This window comes from Adiantum capillus-veneris, chromosome 14 (genome assembly GCF_014529385.1).
Source record: "Adiantum capillus-veneris isolate H3 chromosome 14, ASM1452938v2, whole genome shotgun sequence".
NCBI classification, from domain to species: Eukaryota; Viridiplantae; Streptophyta; class Polypodiopsida; order Polypodiales; family Pteridaceae; genus Adiantum; species Adiantum capillus-veneris.
Genome location: NC_140944.1, coordinates 111,134,665 through 111,158,208, shown reverse-complemented (window position 1 = coordinate 111,158,208; position 23,544 = coordinate 111,134,665). Strand labels below are relative to the sequence as shown.

Genomic DNA, 23,544 nt, shown 5'->3' with positions numbered 1-23,544 from the left:
TTATGAGATGTGGGTGTTGCACTATGCTTCAGGTGAAGCTCTACTATATTGTGGAGTCCATCAATGCTAAGTGATCTCAATGGTGTTTGATCCAAGTGATTCTAAGGATATTCATAAGCAGATTCAATATAGATGGTTATGTTGGGTTCAAGCCCTGTATCGTCTACCCGTGGGAACATAACCCTATAGCATGCAATTGCAACTCCACTACTTTTAGGAGTGTGCATGGCACTTTTCTTTATATGTAAGCGTTTCACAAGAAATATACACACAACAAAAAAGGCGTTATTTTTTTTGCCTTGCCGTGTCGATCTCTCTCCTCTCTCTCTCTCTCGTGTTCTCTGCACCCTTCACGCCATGCCTGCTCACCACTACCACCCACTATAGCTTCCCAACCTAACACTGGTATCAGAGCTTTGGCTCAGCCTCGGTGCTCGACAAGCAACACGTGGGTACAGTCGCTTACGGAAGGAGCGAGCAACATGTCGACTTGCATCAAATTGCACACAAATTGCATCAACAGCATCACCCTAGCCTAAGCAGCAAATTCTGTCACTTCAATTGCTCCCAGTTCGGCCTGTACAGCGCGCCCTGAGCATCTCTGTTGCTCTGACTGTCGCCTGTGCCATTGCTGTGTTACAGAGTTTTTTTTTGTGTGTTGATTTTCACACTTGTTTCAAGTGGCCACCCAATTAATCTTTCAAGCAGGGCACTATTCCCACACTTGGGTACCCTCGACCCTGTAGCACGGTGCTCGTCAACGCTAATAGTCGAACAGTCGATTAGTAGATCAAGCAATTGTGAATTTCCAGATTGCATGTGCTAAATTGGCAAGGTGTGTTTGCGACATATCAAAACGCTGCTACCTTTGGCAGTTTTGCAAGGCGTTTAAAATATTGTCTAAAGCACTTGCAACCCATTGAAGGGCTTCTCAAAACACTATCTCCAGCAAGGCCATGGTGCAAGAGTTATACTAAACGGTGGGTGATGCCTTTGGCAAGCCTTCATCTTATCGACGACAAGGTAATAGGAAAAAATATTCAAGGTCACGGCTCGCGGTTGCAATCGAGGCGATGCATGGACATGTTCAACATGCCAAGAAATATTTACAACACGCTCAAACACATAGACAACCACTCAAGCACAGAAGTCAAAGGCTTGATAGAAGGAGCTGGTCCATCAACATCAATTTTCTCCAAAAAAAATCATGTTCAGCGTCATAGATTTGTTTTGTTTGTCTATTGTCAAAACAATCATACATTTTTAGTCCAAGTTTATTTTTACTTTATCTGCTGTCAGTCATGCCATGATAAAAATTTGTACGGGTTATAGACACTGCCACACATGAGTGGTAAGACCTCCCAAATTATCAAATTTTATTTTCAAGTCCCATTTTTTGTTATCACTTCTCATGAGGTTAGTGGGTACACCTTAAACCCAAGGTTTGGCAGTGAACCAAAAACTCCATTTTTGGTAGCTAATTTTTTGACCTACACCTTATATGTTCAAGGGGGGGTTTATCATAGCACCAGGTTATGGATACACCAGAAATCCTTGGTTGTGAGAAAACCTAAAACTCACGGTTGACGAGTACACCAAAAACTCGAGGTATCATGAGAGGGTTTGTCTAGTTCGGGCTTGAGGGGGGGATTGTTGGGTTCAAGCCCTATATCCTCTACCCGTGGGAACATAACACTGTAGCATGCAATTGCAACTCCACTACTTTTAGGAGTGTGCATGGCACTTTTCTTTATATGTAAGGGTTTCACAAGAAATATACACACAACAAAAAAGGCTCTTTTTTTTTTGCCTTGCCGTGTCGATCTCTCGCTCTCGTGTTCTCTGCACCCTTCACGCCATGCCTGCTCACCGCTACCACCCACCATAGCTTCCCAACCTAACAGGTTATTGTTAAGTATGCATTGTAATTGCATGCTATTTGAACACGAGGTAGCATATTTGCACCATAAATGCTTGATGTTGATTGATACAGTAAATTTATGCTCATGTGGATATTATGCTGCTCAAGTATTTTGGCAATTCTAAATTATTCCATTTGATCCTGGGGGCTATTGAAGTACATGCTGTAGATTCAAAGGACACTAGTTATTTTCTTGTAGCAGATTACTTGGTAGTAGATTTTTCATTCAAATTTATACTAAGTGGGAAGAGTTTTTGGTTATGTGATCAATAAGCTTGTACATGGCTAGCTTCCAGTTGACTTCTTTGGACAATTGATGAAATATCTTCACATCTTTTGATTTGGTTCTATTGCCAAAACTTGAAGTAAAGGAATGCACGATCATTCCATGGACAGACAAACTAAGGCATAATTGAGCTTACATGGTTCCCTAAAGAGAGCTTGATGGTCAAAATGTGTGCACCATTATCTGGAGCATTTGAGTATGGTCGGGTTCACTAAACATGTTTTCCATCATTGAATGCTTTGGAGATACAGCAGATATGGTTCATAGATTTTTGATGGACAACTACCTAATGATTAAGCTAGAACATTGGTGATAGGGTATAATCCTTATATTATTTTCCATATGTCTATCACCTACATGAGTCTTATGATGGCAAAGAGCTTAAGGTACCTATAGCAGATGCAAATTGAAGTGCAATTGGCACGACCAGAGGTTGTGCAGGTTCGGAGGGAGTGGATGTCATGTAGCTCCGCTCCTATTCTAAGAAAGATACAATGAAGATGCACATGAAGCTTACTTGAAGCTTACCTAATTAATGATCAATGTTCAAGTCTTTCTAACAAGATAATTGTATGATTAATGTATATCAGATGCGGCTTCAAAGGACCAATAGATGTCTTGATGATGCTAAAAAGGAGTATGCTTGAAGTGATTATAGATGGGATATTATGGTCTTGAATTGTAGTGCTCAAAGTGCTCTACCGGTCTGTCTTACGGCTCGTCGATTGGAGCTACGGTTAAGAAGTTACGGCAGTTTGAATTCTAAGTTTATGCAGATCCGTACTCGGCTGGACAAGTGCAGTTGAAGGATCAGAGATGAAGTGAATGCATGGATCTAAAGTGCTCACTTTGTGGAGCATGTTGGTCTTTTTAGATCGGCAATCGGAGTTTCGATTGTTGAGATATTGTCAGTTTAAGTTCCATCGGAGGCCAGTTCTATACCATTTTGGGCGCCTTAGTCATTGTTCTACCTGGGAGTTTTGAGATTCAACCAAGTTTTGGAATGCAATAGGATAAGTGCTCAAGGAGAATCTTGTCCGGGATGTCATCTCTTGCAATGCATTGATAGTAGCTGGGTATACTGGTGGGCTTGTGCTCAGCACTACCATGGTTGATATTTAATTAAGTATGGTGCCTTTATGAAGGCACATAAATTTCTTGATAAGCCTTCACTTAAAAAGGTCAACTCTTGAAGAGCATTGATCACGGGAAATGTCCAACACGTCTAGTGGAAGGCGGTCAGACGGTGCCTTGATCGGGTATGTATGTCATTAAAGGCTTCCAAAGAAACATGATGCGGTTGGTGAGGCTTTGGTCGACATATAATCCAAATGTGATTCCCTTTGAGGGCCACTTGCCCAAGAGAAGCCAATTGCCCATAAGCATCCAAAAGCCACTCAAAAGAAGACAACCACCCATGAACTCAAACCTAATAACCACTAAGTGGTTTTTTTTATTTAGTTTTTAGAGAGAGAGAGAGAGAGAGAGAGAGAAAAGGCAACCACGGCACCACGTTGCCCCTCTTCAAAAGCAAGCATTGATAAGTTTTTTTTAAATGGGGAGAGGCGAAGTCATAAAAAGTTAGGGAAAAGAGGTGGAAGGGAAAGGAGAGCACCGTCTAGAGAAAGAAAAGAAGAAAAAGAAGAAAAAAGAGAAAGAGAAGAAGAAGAAGAGAAGGAAAAGAAAGAGAAGAAAAAGAAAAAGAAGAGAAAGAAAAGAAGAAGAAAGAAGAGAAAGAGAAGAAGAAGACGAGAAGGAAAAGAAAGAGGAAGAAGAAGAAGGAGAAAGAAAAAAAAAATTGAAGAAGAAGAAAAAGAGAAGGAAAGAAAGAAAGAAGAGGAAGAGGAGATTTTTGACGATCAAGAGCAACAGGAGGGCAATTTTTGTGAGCAAGAAGAATAAGAGTGGAAGCATAAGAAAGAAGAGAGCACTCTCGAGTGGGAGGAGCTTTCTTTTCCGAAGCCAAAAAGGTGTGCGAAGAGCGTGGACTAAGAATGGGGCTTCGTCATCACCTTCTTCTTCATCACCATAGGAAACTTAGCATCCATCAACACCGAGCATTGATGGACGCTCCATTTCAATGCAAGATACATTAAGTTGGTTTAGATTTTGTAGAGGAAGTTTAAGCTCCTTAATCTATAATTAATCAGATTATCAATGTCGTTAACGGCACCACTTTGGCAATCATGCATCGGTTCTTGTCAGTGTTATCAAATTGAAAGGAGAAGAACGTCATAGAGGAGCTCATGGGGGAAATTGAACCAGCACGGAAAGAAGCTTCAGCATCATCATCATCAATTTAAGTTTTTTTAATCAATGATTGATAAGTCATGGAGCCGTTAACGGCCTACTTAACCTTGTAAAGGGAGCTTAAACTCCTACTTTCAAGTTAATCCGAGTGAGAACATAGTTTACGACCCCGCCTTGGTTATTGATTAAGTTGTACTCAAAGCATTACTCGATTAATTAATGATTACTATGATTACCAGAGCTTTCAGTGCCTGTTGTTCTCTCTCTTCCACACCTCTCACAGCCAGAGGCCCCACGCCTTCCCAGCTCACGTTTCGAACACATATCCCCCGACACAATATGAACAAGATCCAATATATCATGAGAATGAGTATGAAAGAAATTTTCTTACTATTCCCTTTGGTTGCGTCATGGGATGCATTTAACACTGCCATTAGTAACTCTACCCCTTAGGGCAAGATTGCTTTCAATGATGTTACTAGTGCAAGAGATTCGTCAATCTCTTGAAACTAGTGGACATTGTAGGTTGCTGGAGATCCCCATTCGTGGCCTTTATATCAGAGAGGAAAGGGTTTATGATTATGTTTTGTAAGAGCAAAAAACTCACAAATTCCCATCTGAGGATGAGCTTTAAGGTCCATGCCACGAACAAGATCACGAGGATGAAGGTCAAAGAGTTTTCAGAAATCATCATGCATGAATAAAGCGGCGATGCCATATATAACCTTACAATCATGATCATCTGGAGCAGTGACAACATTTTCTACAGCATCATTAAGAGAGAGTTCAAACAAATTACCATTTCAAGAAGCAGTCGCAATAAATTGTCCATCATTTTCAATATGGCATTTGGTATGATCAAATCCAACAAAGAGACCAAGATCAATAAGTCTCGCAACTGAAAAAAGATTACGTTAAAGATGTAAAACATGTAGCACCCCTCGCAAAACTGGAGTGGAAGAAGATAAGATACCAAGATAAAAATCTCCAATACCCTTTACTTGACAATTCGTATCATCGACAAGATAAACAACACGTTGAACTCGTAGTAGATGATAGTTTTGAATCCTTTAAGACTGATATGTCATATTTCTTATAGCACCGCAATCGATAATAAAAACTGAACCCTTATGTATATGAAGTATTACGTCTAGAGCAACCAAACATAAGATGCAGCTTGTTTTTGGTACAATATTGTTATGATAATCACCAGCATATACTCTATTGCCATTTGTGTCGAATCGGCGCTTATAGCACATATGAGTAGGATGATCATACCGTTCACAATATTCACAAGAAGAAAAATCTCTAGACTCTAAACGTGGTTGTTTAGTGATAATATTGTGTTCTTTATCATATTGATGTACCCAAAAGTCATCTTCAATATGGCCATTTCTGCTGCAGTAAGAACAGTGCTTGTTAGGAAATTTGAGACAAGAGAAAATATTTTCACAACAACCACTTTCTAGTTTTCCCGTTGAAATGGATGCCTTTGAGCATAAAAAGCAATGTCCATCTATTATGACTCAATCTCTTCTTTTGAAATCATAGTTGTATCATGACTAGCGTTACGTTGTTCTTGACGTTGAGAGTATTCAAGCAAAGATATGCACCTTTGGTCGAAATCAAGACCGTTCATGCTAGAAAGAATGGTTACAATGTTATCATAGGAAGAGTCTTTTACCGTATCAAGGAGAAGTGTAATCAACCGTTTTTGGAGAACAGGTTTACCGACATTAGGAATCTAATTAATAATAGATTTGAAAGACTAAATGTGTTATTTCATTGCAGTACCAATTTCATATTGTAACTTGGTAAGAAAATCTCTCAAATAAAGTATTTTTGTGTCAGATTTTTTTGCAAGTTTGCAATAAGGTACTTCTATATGTCATGAAAAGTAGGAATTTCATACACATCAAGAAGAAGAGGATCAGTGAGAGAAAAAAGAATGTACTAATGAGATGCTTTATCACGTCGCTGTCAATCCGTATACACAAGATGTCACTCTTCAAATACAGGTCCTTCAGTGAGAAGAACGTTACCATGATCTGGATCAATAGGCTGAGACGAACATACATGATTTCCAAGAACAACATTAGAAAGTTTATAACCTTCAAGAATTAACAACATCTTTTCTTTTCAATCAGGAAATCCTTGATCTTGAAAAGGAAAAACAAAACGCTGACTAAAAGGAAAACCATTGACAAGAATAGTTGTAGCCATATCCGGTTGTAAGAAGACGTAAAAGATAAGAGCGCAAAATTTGCACACTAAATATGATGAAGGCCACGAGAGAAAAATATCGTAGTTATTTTTTTTCAATCTATGAAAGTTCAAAGATGACGAGAGATGGCACCCAAAAAAACAGGTAAAAGGAGACGTCAATAATAAAAGAGTCCTCAAAATAGAGTGACGTGAGACTCAATATTGACGACCACAATATGAATAGTTAAATGTTAAATTTGATCGCAAAATTAGATGTTAAATATAGCATAACGTGAGAACTTTGACTTGTAAGCTCTTATTTATAAATTTTATGTGCGCTAGCAAACAAAGACTTAAAGGAGTCATTTATTAAGGTGAAATCTAAAGGAGTTATTTCCTCAAATATCTCTTGTTACCTTCAGTTTCTACAATGTATTCTAAGAGTCCTCTCTCTCTCTCTCTCTCTCTCTCTCTCTCTCTCTCTCTCTCTCTCTCACACACACACACACACACACACACACACACACACACACATACACACAGGTCTTGGCTACATGATATTTTGAATCTTCCAATTTCATTATCTTTGTGTAGAATGAGTTGATATCAAGGTCTTCTAATTGATTGAAAGCATGAAAAAGAAAAGTTAAATTGTCAAAAGGGGTGACATGCAAAAAAATAAACATTAAAAATTTGATCAAAACTAATGAATCTAGCAGTAAGAGTAAAGTGAGCATCCCACAAGACTTGGTAGGGAGTCTATCCACATGAGCAGTTTGAAATTCTTTGGATATACACATGACTTTTTATTGTGTTACTAACAAAAAAAATCTCTTTTGTAGATCTATGAGGTTTCTTGCCTAGAGAGAGATAGTCTCGAGTCTCTTTCAATGGAGGCCATGGACATACATGATATTGATATCATGTATGGAAAACTCAATGATACAATCAAGTCTGTGAAGGATGGAAATCAAAAGTTCTTTAGGATTTATTTCAAATGCTCCGAGCCCTCATATCTTCTTCATTGCTTTTTTAGATGGCTATGGTAACTAATATCATTGGTCCCAAAACCCTATCATGAAGGAATTTGGATGTTTGAGAAATTACTACAACTTTGTTAAATAAGAAAAATGCCAATGGCATTGGATCCAAACTACAATGTAGACATTCAAACTTGTATGTTGAACTCATTTATGCAATCATATGTTGTCTTATTTGAGTGATAAAGATAGATACAATAATTGTGTACATAGTTACATATATCCTTTACAAACATTTCTTTGAAGATTTCTTGATTTAAGGAGAAAGTGTGCAAGTAATAACTCCTTGGTTATTAGTTTTAGTACTTGGTAGGGTTTTACTTTTAATGTTTGTACATCTCAATATAAAAAATGCGCATAAGACATCATTGCTAGCTCTTATTAATGTCACTATAAAACTTATTAAGTACTCTTTGCACCATACATACATATAAATTCCTGAGAAAAAGTATACACAGGAGATAATTTACTCTGCATCATCATACATTGCCTAATTATTAAACTAAAAGTGCACTTTGGTTTCAATGATAATGATCACAGAAGAAAGAGCTTAATAAGGGATGTGCAATGTCAGTTCATATTACTAGATTACATAAATGCTTTAACCATATCTTTGTTTTTTAGCACTAGTGTAGTCATGCATTTTTTTGAGCACTACCTTGTTATATATTGCATTACTTTGAATTCGAGATGTGTTATGAAGTCTAATATTGTAACACTTCAATTTTTTCCATGTTTCCGGCCAAAAGTCCATGACATTAGTTATTACTAAATTTAGTTGACAGTGCTTCTTGTGTGGTATAAGGTTCTATCATAAAGGACCATAAAAGGTTGTTAAAAGCTAGATAAGGTACCCTAAATAGGTAAATAACTCTTTGAGGTAGATTATTAGTTGAGGGGGGAGGGGGTAATTTATAACAATTATCTTCCCTATGTGTGGGGGTATCCTAAATAGGTAGAAATGATGCTTTCATGGTTGATAATGAGAAGATGTACACTAGAGAAGACATCATCAAGGTGCAAGCAAATTATTTAGCCTCATTGACCATCTTTTCTATTATTTATTTACTTATTTCTCTACTCTAATATGCTATATGAAAGAAAAAGGAGAATGGTTGATTGGAAGAAAAGCAAAAAATACATGACAAAATGTCTATGCAGAACAAATGTAAACATTACCTCAGTTCCCGAGAGAAATTTTTCACAAGGTAAAATAAATCCCAATAGGATAATTTACCTCGAATCCACATGGGAGAAAATAGTTCCATGTAGGAAAGAGGGAATCACACATCCCACTTGGAAGAAAACATTCCTTTATGGGAGATACAAATCCCTTAAAAGGGAAAGTACACTACCATCACAAGAAGTTTTGGACCGATTCTCACAATAATTCCCACATTATGACTTACCTCAACATCATGAGCTTCTGTGAGGGAGGCACGGCATACCTAGCTAGGTACAATTGGGGGCAGGGGACCGCCGGCCCGGTGGAGGGGCCGGTGGTCTCCTGCCCCCAATCGTACCTAGCTAGGTATGCGGTGCTTCCCTCACAGAAGCTCATGATGTTCAGGTAAGTCACAATGTGGGAATTATTGTGAGAATTAGATGATTATCTAACCTGAACATTGCATCATCATGTAAGGCTTAGTTTTCATTCGGCCTCACATCTATGCCTTGAAATTGAGAGAGAGAGAGAGAGAGAGAGAGAGAGAGAGACAAGAGACACACCTGCCCCCAATCGCACCTAGCTAGGTATGCGGTGCCTCCCGAGCATAAGCTCATAATGTTATGCATTGTATGAAAAACACGGAAAAAGGCTCCCTTTTCCTACATGAGAAAATTTCTAAATCTTCTTGTGGATGCATATGGGGTTCTCTTTCCCCCTTCATTCTCTATGGAAATATATGCCCACATATTAATTTCCCAAATTTCCAACTTGGGAAAAAACATGTGAAACTTGTAGTCTTTCACATAAAAGGAAGTGTGAAAAAACTTCGGTCTCTCACAAACAAATTACAGAAATAGTCCTTCAACTCATGTGATATGCGAGTTTGTGTGTGTGCGCGCGCGCATGTGTGTGTGTGTGTGTGTGTGTGTGTGTGTGTGTGTGTGAGAGAGAGAGAGAGAGAGAGAGAGAGAGAGAGAGAGAGAGGATTATATATAACGAGAAGGACGTAGGCTAACAAAAGAACATGGTGTCTTTGATACCAGCTGTCAATTGGCCGGAAAGGTCGTACGTCGCCGGGAGCTGATCAGGTTGAAAGTTTAGATTACTTAACTCGCCTTTCTTTCTTAGCGCTGTGTACAGCTGATGGCCGCGGTAGGCGGCAAGGTGGGCATAGAAAGTAGGGGCGGGAATGGAAACAGCAGAGGCGCATCGTGCATAGGTGTAGCACAGCCGGTTCACCAGCGTGGGAAGCTCCAGCGCGCCGAAGCCGTTCTCGTCATAGAGCACATGATAGTGCGTGGGCTTGCCGGTGCCTTTGGGGGCGGGGTGGCTGCAGAGGTAGAAGTCGAAGTCAGCAGGGTGCGTTATCTTCTCATCAACCATAAGACCTGGTTTTAGCTGGCTCCTACGGTTTGGATCGTTCGAATTCATTCTTAGGTTTGGGTCATCGGTGAACAGCTTGGTATTGTGCCTTTTCTGCACAACCACCCACGTGATTCTGGGCCTTGTTGCCGTGCCGAACACGTCCGCCAGCGCCGCCCGCAGACTTTCCACCTCCTGTGTCAACATGTCCTCAAACTGCCCCTCGCTCACTCCATCCCGGAACATGATCACCCTCGTGGCTTGAAAGTCTCGGACGCCTAAAGAACTCCTCAATGGACCCAGCAACTCCTGTGCCATGACTCTGAAATCTTGAATAAGCTCTACTCGCGGGGCTTGCAGGCGAATGCGGGCGGCATACTTCTGGAAGTTGCCATTGAGCGCCGGGCTCGCGAGGCTGGCCACCACCGCCGTTACTGCAGGGTCCTCGCCTTTGCCCGCATGCGAAGTGTCTGCTCCCATCACAATGCACCTGCTCCGGCTGCCTGCAGCTATAGCACCCCCTTGCAAGTAGGAAGTCGTGCCGCCAGCTTTCACATTAATCTTCAGGGCCAGATTCCTCAGGTATGGTTTACTTGCTCCGTTCTTGATGTTGTCATACTTACAGCATTGAGTAATGACGCCCAGAGTACACTCACAAATGTGCTTTACAAATTGATAGCCCGAGTACGAGTGCGCCCAAAAAACGAAGATTACCAGCGTCGTCCCGTAATTAGGCGAATGTGTTATTATCGCTCTCAGTGATTGGTATAGTTCTCCGTAGTTGTCCAGTATCCCGGCATCAACATAGTGTAGTGGTCGCTGAAACAATCGAGTTCAAGAATATAGTGCCGGTCAGTAATTACTTGAGAGAGCAGATGATGAGTGAAATTATCACATCACAAATAGAAACTAACAAAATTAATGCTCCCGCAACCAGAATTAGAAACAAAATGAAGAATTCATATATCTGCAGGGTTCGCCTGCTCATGAATTTTTGGCATCACCAGGTAGACCATAAGTGTGCACAATATTGTCTTGTATTCTCAACCATGGATCTTCCCCAATTATATTACCCACACAGATACCTGTGCGCCTTTTGCAAGAGAAAATAGAGCATCTTTGTCCTGGTTTTCCGAATAATTAGCGGCTTATAACTGCTTATGAAAAATACAGCTAATTAGCGGCAGTTAATAATTAGTTGTTTTGAAATGTTACCTTGAATCTCTCTTCCTTCAAGATATCGATCCCTAGGTCGTTTTTGCATGTGGTCATCAGCCGCTGTCGAAATGGGTTAATAGCTTCTGAGCACTGCGTTTCATCCTCCCGAAGCGGCTTAAACGTGATGATAAGCCACGAATCAATACGTCCTGCCCGTGCAACCTTGGTTTCCAATATGTTCCACGTGCCATCATTTGGCACTAAACCATCTGCACGACGACTGCTACATAGCAGAGGTGAATCCAGTAATTTGGCTATTACTTGTGTCATGTCGGCAGAAACGTTCATCTGAAACCCCTGTGGAGTACTGCAACGCGCCATAACCGCTATATATGCATCTCTCTCTCTCTCTCTCTCTCTCTCTCTCTCTCTCTCTCGGCATAGATGTGAGGCTGAATGAATAACTAAGCCTTACGTGATCATGCAATGTTCAGGTTAGATAATCATCTAATTCTCACAATAATTCCCACATTGTGACTTACCTGAACATCATGAGCTTCTGTGAGGGAGGCACCGCATACCTAGCTAGGTACGATTGGGGGCAGGGGACCACCGGCCCAGTGGGGGGGCCGGTGGTCCCCTGCCCTCAATAGTACCTAGCTAGGTATGATGTGCCTCTCGAGCAGAAGCTCATGATGTTATGCATTGTACGAAAAACACTGAAAAGGGCTCTGTTCTCCTACATGAGAAAATTTCTAAATCTTCTTGTGAATTAATTAGAGGACTGTCTTGATCAGGTTCTCTCTCCCTCTCTCTCTCTCTCTCTCTCTCTCTCTCTCTCTCTCTCTCACACACACACACACACACACACCTCTCTTGATATTAAAGTTGATAATCATATCTTGGTTTAGTCATCAAATATTTGAACTCCTAATTAAGCATCATTCTTGGTCACACGCAAAAAAGAGCATCTAATGAAAAAACTATGCCTATCCTTTGTAAGTATGCCGATTATGGCATGGTTGTGAAATTCAAGGCATAGATTTGAGGATGAATGAATAACTAAGCCTTATGTGATCATGCAATGTTCAAGCTTAGTTAATCATCTAATGCTCTATCTGGGCATAGCTGTCTATAATTGGTAGCTAAGGCTCTCATGACCATAGCCTTATAACAATCTTACAATACTTGTTCTAGGAAAATTAGAGCAATCCTTTCCGAAGGAACCATGTGCACTCTTTGCAACAAGGTAGCCAATCACAATCACAATCACAATCTCATTTTGAATGCAGCCAATCACAATCACAATTTTTCTTGCTCTTGATTACAATCTCAATTGCACTCACAATCACAATCTTGCCATGAATAAGCGCTTTTGTTGTCGTTAAGCGACAAGCAGTGAACTTCAAAACTCCGAAAAAAGCCTCAAAACTCAATCATCCACTCACATAACATACGCGCATGGAGAAAGTAGCATATGTGAGGGAAAGAGAGAACATGTAACTAAAAAACAAAATAGAATCTGTGTGCGCTAATTATGAAATATCAAAATCACGGTTAATCTCAAGAAACTTAACAACTATCATGAGATACTCCACAAATAAAGTCAAGATCCTTTTCTCAGAATCCATGCAACATTTTAAAATCACTCTAAAGTGGCATAAATAAAAACACATGAATCTACACAACCACTCGCTATCTGCCTGCATTAGTTGACTTACAAGGCCACTATCATACACCAAGATCCCAAAACAACTCTGTGAACGATATTCTATCTCAACTTCAAGATTTCCAAAGAATACCATGTTCAGTAGAAAAAATAGGATCAACACAAGATCTCTTGCTAAGGCCCACTATTTGAATAAGCTTTGATGAATTCTAGATGCTCCACAAACAGTATCACCCCTTGAAAGTCTAGCTCTTGATGTTCTCCATGTTGACTACTCCAAGCAATGGACAAAACAAGATCCCTATGATAAGTGACAATCTACTTGTCCCACCAAGTTCAAAGAATGCTAACCAACCCTCTACTAAAGTTGTTTGTCCTCAAATCATGGCATGCTAATCGATAGGACTAATCTCTAGCAATAGATAACAACCCCATATCAAATATCATATGCAATGAAAATGAAGTTGGCTTTGTCTCTCTCTCTCTCTCTCTCTCTCCCCCCCCCCCCCCCCCCCCCCCCCCAAGGTGTGGTAGATTGGTCCAACTTCTCTCTTGAATAATGGGTTTTAGTTCAAGACTCATGATAGATCCATGAGGTTCCTTGGGATTGTCCTTGAAAATTTTAAAACAAAAGAGTGTTAAAGCTAGAAATGGGCACAAGCCAAGCTATGGATGTTTATAGGTGCCTGCCAATATAAAGGAGCAGGTATGAGGATCAAGGGAAAATGTATCCAAGAGTGTGTGTTTTTGGTATCCAAGAGGTATCCAAGAGTGTATGTTTTTTGTGGTTTATTTTTGGCCAAGAAGCTCTATTATGAGGTTGATCCAAATGGCTGCTCAAGATGTCCAAAAGTGAAAATTTTGTGTTCTCTCCAGGCTAGTCCAACCGACTTGTCAATCCAAACTATGATAGTCATTGAAGGTAAAAGGGAAACGCGGTTTGCAGATCCCCACCAGGTGGACAATCACAACAATGGCTCAAAGAGCATGTGTGCTAGTAGGATTGAAGTTCTCAATTTATGGTGTATGCCAGTCTTTTCAAATCTACAATCAGAGTCCAGATGATCAAGTTATGAGCAAGGAAAATTTGTTAGGGGCTACTTCTACAGTAATTTGACAGCTTTGAAAAGCATGTCATCAAAATTTCTCTAAATCTCCTGAAGTATACATAGATAATATGAAGCGCATGGAATGCTTTAGAAGTTAAAGCATACTAATCGAGCGTTTGGGGGTCGAGTTATTATCGATTGAAGTCAGTAACTTGAGTTGCAGTTAATAGATGGCTTTTACTAGACTTTGAAGCGGTGGTTCGAGTCCTCGGGAATACCAAAATGTGAGGGCAAAGCTAGGGATTCTATGGGCAATGTGGAATTTCGGAGGGTTTTTATAGAAGGTCCATCTAGCAAGGGAGCAAAGAGTTATGGGATTCCCAAGTTGTGTCCAAAAATCGGACTTCCTTTTTTTTAAAAAAATTGTGGTGCTTTTTTCAAGCCGCAAAGGGGTGCTTTTTGTGGAGCTGCCATGTGACACCACTATTGAACCCGCATGAAATGGGAGCAAGCTGGGATGTGGGGTATACATACAAAATTGGCACCTCTATTTGGGTATCACAAGTGAGAGAGAGGGAGCTGGGGGGTTTGTGATGTGTGGTGGTGCTGCCTTGCATCCTATAGGGACAATTTCCATGGTGGCCTGAATGGAACACTCTTTTGGAGTGGGCACCGGCCGTTTCACATGCAACATGATAGGCAAGAAAAGTCTCATGGCCACTACCAACCATGCGGGGGGCACATGCAAGAATTATTAAAAATAGTGAGACACTTGAGTGGCTGAAATCAGAATACTAAAAAAGTACAAGACCCCCTTTTGTGGATGCCTTAGGATCTGTGGAGGCATCTTTTTGGACTACGCCAATAGTAGGAGAAGGCTACAAACTTTGAATTGTATGTGCTATTAGTGTATATGTCATGTGAAGATAGCAAGATGCAGACCATCTCCTTGGTGATTCGCGGCAAGGCCAAGGTATGGATTAAAAAGTGAGTCGAGACAAGCATGAAGAGTCCTACAAGCCCATTTTCTACAAGATTTTCACAAAGACGTGTCTTCAATCAACATGGATGAAAAATTGAAAGCTCTCAAAAAGGACATAAGTAGAGATTCTAGTGTTTTGAAGAATGTAGGGCAAAATTGGAAACATCAATGCAATTGGCCAATGGGCATATACCTCAAGCTGGACAAGTTTAGAGCATGCTTGCACCCTAGATTGTGGGAAAAGGTGGATTTTGAGAGTTCAAACTAATAGAACGGTGATGTGATGATTGCCCAAGCCAAGAGTAGAAATATTAAGAAGAAGATCAATCAAGGCACATTGGGCTACAAAGAGATGGCTCCCATTCAACCTCAAAGTCTGCGGGATGATGTTCAAATGCGAAATTGGGCAAATCGATGTGTGGCAACCATTCCACAACATTGGGTACGTATTGTTTAAGATTTATCAGGAGAAATGCAAGAGCTCTATTTAAGTGAGGCCTTTGTCTTATCAATGCTATAATTGCGAGGAGGAAGGGCATTACACTCCAAATTGTCTGCATCTGCCTAGATAAAGAGGCTGTATGTTTCTACTTTTTGGAAAAGGTAGAGGGTAGGGGCCACTCAATGGTCCAAGGGAGCAGCCGGATTGACATTCATGCACCACTTATTATCCCACAGGATAATGAGATAATTCATAGAGCTAACATTAGTGGGGTGGATAAATAGGATGTTGATGTTTTGTTCAATAAGAGGACGCATGGAGAAAGGGAGATAGAGACACGATGGAAAAATAGAGTATGCAAAGGTAAAGAGAAAATAGAGAATGGCGAATGAGAATGGACAACAATGCCAATACAAGGTGGTTGGGCATAGCTCATGATGTGAAGGTAAAGGTAATGGGTATTGAATGTCTTATTGATAAAAGCGAGTGATAATGCTTATCCTATAATCTTGGGGAGACCATGGCTTCTTGCAAAGGGATCCAAGAAAGACTAAGAAAGTGGGATGTTGACCTTGTTAGAGAAAGGGAATGGTACGCAGGTAGTGTTAGATCTCAAGACCAAGGAAAGCCACTTCCATCCTATGGCAGAGGGTAACGGAGATGATTCAATGACAGATTATGAGTATGAAACTGAGTTGTCTTATGATGAAGGTTACATGGGTACGGAGGAATATAAGAGCAATGAAAACCTTTTGAAGGTCGATGCAGATCTATTTGGAGTTACCATCAATACTCCCCTAGCAAACAAAGATACGCAGTCTCAAGTTCTTAGCATAGATGCAATAGAGGTGGTGGGTATGTTAGGTGAAGATTTAACTAAGCAGGAGAAAGAGAGTTATGTGCAGTTGTGTGCATCTTATCCTAATTTTTTTGCAGTAGAGTACAAAGATCTATGAGAATCAAAACTTAAAAGCGATACATAAGATTCTACTCAAGGACGGGTACAAACCAAAGGCACATAAGCTAATATAGCTGGGATAGATTCAAAAGGAAGATTTGTGGTAGGAGATCAATAAGCTACTTGAAGCAAGTATTATCTACCCTTTGGTTTGGTTAATGCTTATGCAACTTTCTAAGCTTGGATGAACAAGGTGTTTGGGCCTTTTCAGGGTATTTAGGGATATTACAGTTTGATCTTTCAAATCTGTTTCCAAAATCTAGACAAGGAAGATGGACAATTGATCGAATCCACAGAAGTATAAGTTGGCTCAACCTTGAGCTCATTTCTTAGATCATGTGGTCTCACAATATGGTATAGAGACTAATCCTGAGAAGGCTCTAGTGTTGATAGAACCTCTCACAAGTGCTCTGTGTTTGGCTTCATTTTGTGCACATTATTTGTGGATGCTTTGACTATATGTATACCTCTTCAAAGGATGAGCCAATAGATTCATGGTTTTTAGCGAGAGAGAGGTGTGTTGTGTGGTAGAAAACCAAAGCATTGGATGTGTGTGTCGATCTATGTTCTTGCAGAGCATGTGTATTGGGTTGTGCACATTTGAAAGTTTGCTAGCATAAGGTGTTTTTGAGAGGATAAGGGTAATCTGAATACCCTGAGCTACATAGGGGCATTTGTGTGTGTTATGGGTGTGATCTCTATCCCCCCTCTCCAACGTGTATGTAAATGCATGGATGTGTGTGTGTGTGTGTGTGTGTGTGTGTGTGTGTGTGTGTGTGTGTGTGTGTGTGAGAGAGAGAGAGAGAGTGTGAATAAGTGAAGAGGAAGATGGAGTAACCATTCTAGTATCCAAGTGTGGTAGGTTGATTTATCCAATTTCATCTTGAATGACTGGTGTTAACTTCGAGACTCGTGGGATAGATCTATAAGGTCTCTTGAGATTTTCTCTACGACATCATGTGTATGTGTGCACGCATATGTGTGCGAGTGCTAAGAAAAACACTAGGTCTAGTGTTTGTGCTTTAATTTATAATTTACATTTACATTTTGTATTCGAAGGTGAGAGAACCAATAAAATCTAAAAAATTATGCCACTAAATTCTTCCATAAGTAGTTTTTTTTAGAAAGAAAGTATTTTTCAAGCAACGCTCTATATGCTTGTGAAAAGAAGAGGAAACTTTTATCACCAAAGTATGCTCAATTTATTATCCAAGTACCCTCGTAATGCAAGACTTATCAAGTCGCTAGTTAGAGGGATGATTTCTCTTGGGATTATTCCTATGATGTTAAAACTTCTATTCTTTTTTGGAGTGTTAAAATATGCCATAGAGAACAAGGAGAAAGAAGTACAAAGTTTTGAATCCAATTCTTGAATTACCTAGTGCCTTAGTGAAAGGTTCTTTTTGTGCAGTTGTGGACCATCGGATAGAGCTTGCCGATAAATGTTCCATAGCAACCAACTTGCTTTTTTACTATTTCTTGTAGGCTCTTGTGAGAGAGGTGTTACATTTGTGTACCTCTCTGGCATTGGGTATTGGCCACACAATTTTTCTTATTCTCTTTTATCTTTTTTGTTTCTCAATTTGTTGCAAAGCTTTCGAATGTTTTTCCTATCATCATTTTTTATGCTTTTGGAATATATTCTAAGCTAAATATTTCGTTGTTGCAATTGATTTAGAAAACATAATGTTTCAATGTGATAACAAATGTTTTAAAATACTACTATTACTTTCTCATTTTGTCTCTTAGAAAGAAGCCTCTTATTATAAAATTCCTCCCCATAAGTTTATATAGGCAAGTGTGAACCTTTAGCTTGTTTAGTTAGTATTGATCCCCTTTGTAACTTTTTGTTTTGAAATGCCACACCTCGTGCATTCCTTGTTCATTCTCTGTGTGTCTCTCCCACAACGTTAAATTTCAAGCTCTAGTGCCACGCAGGCACTAGCGCTCGCTAGCCCTTGATATGAAAGATCTTGGATTTTTTAAAGGTGTTCAGTAGTGCCACGGAGGAAGACCTCTCTCTCTTAGCATGAGCACATAGCGCTGACCAGCCAGCCAGACGGAATCTTGCAAGGGCATGTGTCTACGTGGCCCACACTTTTTATGGCCGGCGAGTGGTTGGCTGGCCGTTGTAGCCCAAGCCTACCTCTTTCAACCAGCTTGAGCACCTCCTTTTTCCAACCAATCAGAAACTTGTCTTTGCATGTGTTCCAGAAAATGTTCACTAATCGACGGCTGGCTGGAGCCTATGTGCTCAAGATTGCCAAGCAGCCATGGTATATTCCACAGCATCAACAGACGGCCGCTACCTGGCAGCACGGCTAGATGTGCTAGGGCGCTCTCTCTCTCTCTCTCTCTCTCTCTCTCTCTCTCTCTCTCTCTCTGGGGATAGTTTCCTACGACGTTAAGATACTCTGTTTTCTTCTTCTGCTTCTCTTTCATGTCACAGACACATGCACATGCACACACGTACAGCTTATTGTGAAGTTAGTTGTATACCTGCCAGGGCGCGGGAGCAGGGGCTGGCCGGCGGGCTGCTGGTTGTTGTTTTGATTTGTCATGAGCCTTTGGATTGTGGCTCTAGTAACATGGGGGGCGCTGCTTGCCTTTAAAATGATTCCCTTGCTAAAGGCGTTCTGCTCAGCCTTCTCTGTGCTCACGCGTATGTGCTGGGGTGTGAGAAGTAGGCAGTACTCAGAGGGAACCATCACATTTTTACCAGGGGCACTCTGCAATTTGACGCAGGGAAGGTCACCAAATTGGATTGTCCTCCCAGTTTGTTCGAAATGATCGGCCACTGAGATTTCCTGATCGGTGTCTCCTAGCTTGAAAAATACATCTCTAGGTCTGCCCGCGAATGTCTCTATTTTGAATGTCTTCTTTATAAATGTTCTGGTACCATTGCTTTGTTGAGGAACTCCCACAACAACAGTCGCCCCCCGTAATTGACTCATCGTCTCTGCTTCGCTAAAATTTGTATTGGACATTATATAGTTTGCAACGGTGGGTGCACCATTGATGACACTACCATTTTTGGCGACGCATCTGTCAACATAGAAAGCGGCTACAGCCTTATTAACGTTAACTGCCAGCCCCTGCATTGTCTTCTTCAAGGTTTGATAAAAGCCATCCCAAAACTTTCCATATGATGTTTCATTATATTCCCCTGCATTGTCCCGAAAGAACCGCTTCCCATGCTCGAAGTACACATTACTGCATGTCATCGCTTCCCGCATTGCCACGTCCAAGGCTTGAACAAGGTCCTGCGGGATGTCGTAGGTTTGGATGATACCATTAACAAAAGCGTATCTCCCTTCCAGGTCAATTTGCTTGCTGTCTTTTAAAGTCACTCGGTAATCCTCTTGGAGATTTCGATTGAGAGCATCTCTGAGTTGCACATCGAAGGACTGCTCTGGACCATGTAATTGCAATCGACCGGTCGTGTACAATGTCTGGCTGCCATCATAAAAAGTGGTCAAGTTTGCTGGGAAAATGTCACTGTGGCGGGTTTTGAGAACCGCCTTGATTGCCCTGCATTTGCTTCTGATGGGAGGTTTGGCATGCTCATTATTGGTACGTTCTATTTTCATATCATACTGGTAGATTGTCTTGGTGTTTGGTAGACTTCTCACCAGGAAGTGGTTGGCCAATACAATGCCAGTTGGCCCGTGGAATGGAGCCCTCAGTTGATCAGGCCTGGGCGGTCTTGTACATTCAGCAAGCAATGTCAAGCCAAAGGCGGGCCCAGCTTCTGATGGCCCTGCCCCTGCAGACGTCTGTCCCTGGCTTGTAACTGCGAGCACTAGCCAACAAGAATAATCAGCCAACAAGATCCCCGAGCTACAGAGCAGTGCTCAAATCATCTTATTTCTAAAAGCTTGGGGAGAACCTACTCATGGAAAAGTTTGTATATAAATTGACTACATATTTGAAGTGCACATCTAGAGGCAAACTTCAAACTTTAGCCAGCACTAAACCTTTCTTTTTTCGTCTTTAAAGCACCTCCACATATTTTATCTGATTTCAGATATAGATTGACTATATATTTTCTGTACAGATTTATAGGCGAATTCCAAAGTAGTTTTTTTTATAAAAGCACTCCCAAGTAACTGTATAAATTGGACACCAACCATTCATCGAAACTTTTTCTTTTGTGAAAAAAATTATGGAAAATATTTTATCAAGAAAACACGGTTTGGCACTCCGTCTATTTGTTCATCTACATTGCATGCACAGCCTTTGAGAAAGACAAGATTTTTTCCATTCACTTTACATGGAATAGGTATGTTCATGGTTTTGTGTTGGAACTGGTTTCAGGAATTTTATGCCATGGAGATTCTTGAAGAAGAAAGAAGCCTGACTCTCGACGAAGTTGAAACATTGAAGGAGCCACAGGAGATTTTGTGTCGCTTTCGGCGCGGCCCAAAGAAGCAAGCGTTGCAGACCTTTATGAAGTTCAAGTACCGCACGACCCACACATCCGAGTAGGCCGATGAAGAGCCCCTTCCAGGATTCCGGGTGCTATTGGCGCTCTCGCTCGACGCCATACAGTTCGGTACCAGTACCTCACTTTGACAAGGAGGGGATGTCACGTGACACGTCCAACCCTATGTGTCCGTGGACAAGCTACAGCATGATCAGGGTTCAATCAGTCCAGTCCAGTCAGTCTAGATTACAAGTGATCTGGCACTTTTGTGAGTCTATTCGTAGACCGTGCATGCCCAATCACTTAGCATAGATGCATATCCTCTGGTTGCACACAGCATGATCATCAGTATTCCCATCAGAATCCATTAGAATCACTTAGGGGATTTTTCCAATGCATTTAGCCTATTTTCCCTATTTTGACATTTTTCACTTATTAATTTAAGTGATTTTCCAACAAAAGTAGGTAGGGCAATTTTGCTAAGTTTGTATATAAGCAAACCCAAGTTAGGACTAAATGGAAGAAGAGGCAGCAGGAGCTCCATGCTCAACAGACAACTTCTCAGCAAAACCCCCCAGGAGACCTAGCGTTTTTGGAGCAGAAGCCTAAAGGTAGCGTTTTGGGATCAGATCAGCCCTGGCGTGTTGGTGCACAGCAGATCAGCCCCGGCGCCATCGCTACACAGCAGATCAGCCTAGCGTTTTTGCATTTGCAGAACCACGGCGACAGAAAGACCAATTTCAGCCCCTTTTTTTATTTGCAGCACCACCTCAACGTTTTTGCAGATCATCGCGACGGAAAGTCAAAGGAACATCAACGTTTTCAGTTTTCAGCAGTTAGACATCGCAGATCAAGTCCCGAACCTCGGAGATCTCACCTTTCCGCAGCAGTTCCTCGCCGCACGGTCAGTTTCCGCCAAGGTTTACAGTTTCAGCCCGGAAAACACAGATTTCAGCATCTGCGTTTTCAGCGCGTCGTCGTCGCATCGTCGCCATCGACATCGTCACCGACATAGAGTCAGAATTCAGCAGATAGAAGATTAGCAGATTTCAGCCCATAGCGTTTTTGGACAGCAGTAGAAAGATTGCAGATTTCAGCCCTTAGGTCGATCTCGTCATCACCGTCGTCATCATCGACATAGCCTAGACTTGCATCAGTAGCAGATTGTGCAATCATAAGTAGACCATTCTCGCCGACGAGAGTGGGGCCTTCGGAGGAGGGTTTTACGTCGTCTATGGTGTCGTATCTCTCTTCTCTCTCTATCTCTCAATCTCATACACTTGCACGCACAGTGTCCATTCACTTTGTTTGTGATCATAGCATTCTCTCATTAAGAACGGAAGGCTCTACCTTCCATAAGAACAAAAGGAACCTTGAGCACAGTTCGGAGCACTCATCTTGAGCAAAGCGCAAACATTCATTCCGCTACACCTAACATGTGCGCAGCTATCTTTGTCCCTTGGAAGTTGGAGGATAAAGGAGAAAATAGAGAGAATGCATACTCCAAAACCCTTTGCATAGCCACCATCAATTGCCCCTTGGCATGATACAGGAGTGAAGGCTCTCTTTGAAACCTCGCAAGGCTGAGCCATAGAGCTAGCTAGGGAGCTACGTTATGTCAAAGCACAAGGCGTAGCATTTCATTTGAATGAAATGGGCACACTACACTCATGAGTAGTAGTTTGTAATTCAATGCTCTTTTCTAGCAAGGGCTAAGGGCTTCACTGAGTTTGTACTCCACAGTGCTGAGGTTCAAGTGATGCAATGAGTCTGAGAGCATCTGCCTGCAACTCTTATATAAGTCCCTCATGTCGAGCATTCAAAGAAAGCTCTAAAATGAAAAAGAATTTCTCACGCTCTTCTCTTCACAAATGTAGAAGCTTGCAGACAAGGATTGCAAAGGTGGTATATCTTTTTGCTGGACATAGCGCATATAGGTACAATAATACCCATCAGGTTAAACAATAGTATCAAGGCAATCCTTTTTGGGAGTCAGAGACTTCTTAGCTGCTGAGGATTTACGGGTATAGCCCCACATTAGCTAGAAAAGGGGCAAGGGACTAAAGGATAGCCAGCAAATGAAGATGATCCCTGCTTCCCACCATGATAGTGCCACCTAGAGAATATAAAGATATCCTAGAGGAAAAGAGTAAAAGACCTCGCAGGAAGAAGTAATCCCTAGCAAAATCCGAGGAAGCAGAAAAACCACAGGGCTAGCTAGGCGAAAGCCCAAATCCAATGGTAAGCTCATACCAACAGAGAGTTATTAGTCCGGGGCATTCACCCAGTAGTTACAACCAAGGCTAATCCACACAAGGAAGCAAGCATCTAAGGTGTCAATCATCTAGTAAGGCTATCGACACCCGGTGAAGAGCTCTGCAAGTGTGTAAAGGCAGTTGTATCCAGATAATGAGTGTGTGTGTGTGTGTGTGTGTGCGTGCGTGCGTGCTTGGGTGCGTGTGTGCGTGTGTGTGTGTGTGTGTGAGAGAGAGAGATTTGGCCTTCTCCCCCTCCCTCTTGAGAGAGACCTTTTTTATACGAAGCTACAAAACTCTCTTTCTTGTCAAATTGATTTCAGAGAATAAAATCCAGGTGCCAATGCAAATTGTACCTCTCTTATTCACCCAA

At 41.3% G+C, this 23,544-nt stretch overlaps 1 protein-coding gene across 5 annotated transcripts in view; it reads right to left on the bottom strand.

Moving 5' to 3' along the window:
• Nucleotides 1–9,746: 9,746 nt before the first annotated feature.
• Nucleotides 9,747–23,544, bottom strand: part of LOC147442939 (protein argonaute 14-like) — a 102,416-nt gene continuing 88,618 nt past the window's right edge. For 3 of the 5 annotated variants that reach the window (XM_086528917.1, XM_086528918.1, XM_086528916.1), the window contains 3 exons: nucleotides 18,990–20,283; nucleotides 11,448–11,757; nucleotides 9,747–11,051 (listed from right to left, as the gene is read on the bottom strand). In XM_086528917.1, the coding sequence (XP_086385043.1) occupies nucleotides 9,882–11,051; nucleotides 11,448–11,757; nucleotides 18,990–20,283 (2,774 nt within the window). In that variant the 3' untranslated portion in view covers nucleotides 9,747–9,881. Of the gene's footprint in view, nucleotides 11,052–11,447; nucleotides 11,758–18,989; nucleotides 20,293–23,544 lie in introns of all 5 variants that reach the window. The other 2 variants (XM_086528915.1, XM_086528919.1) reach the window with 1 other exon arrangement.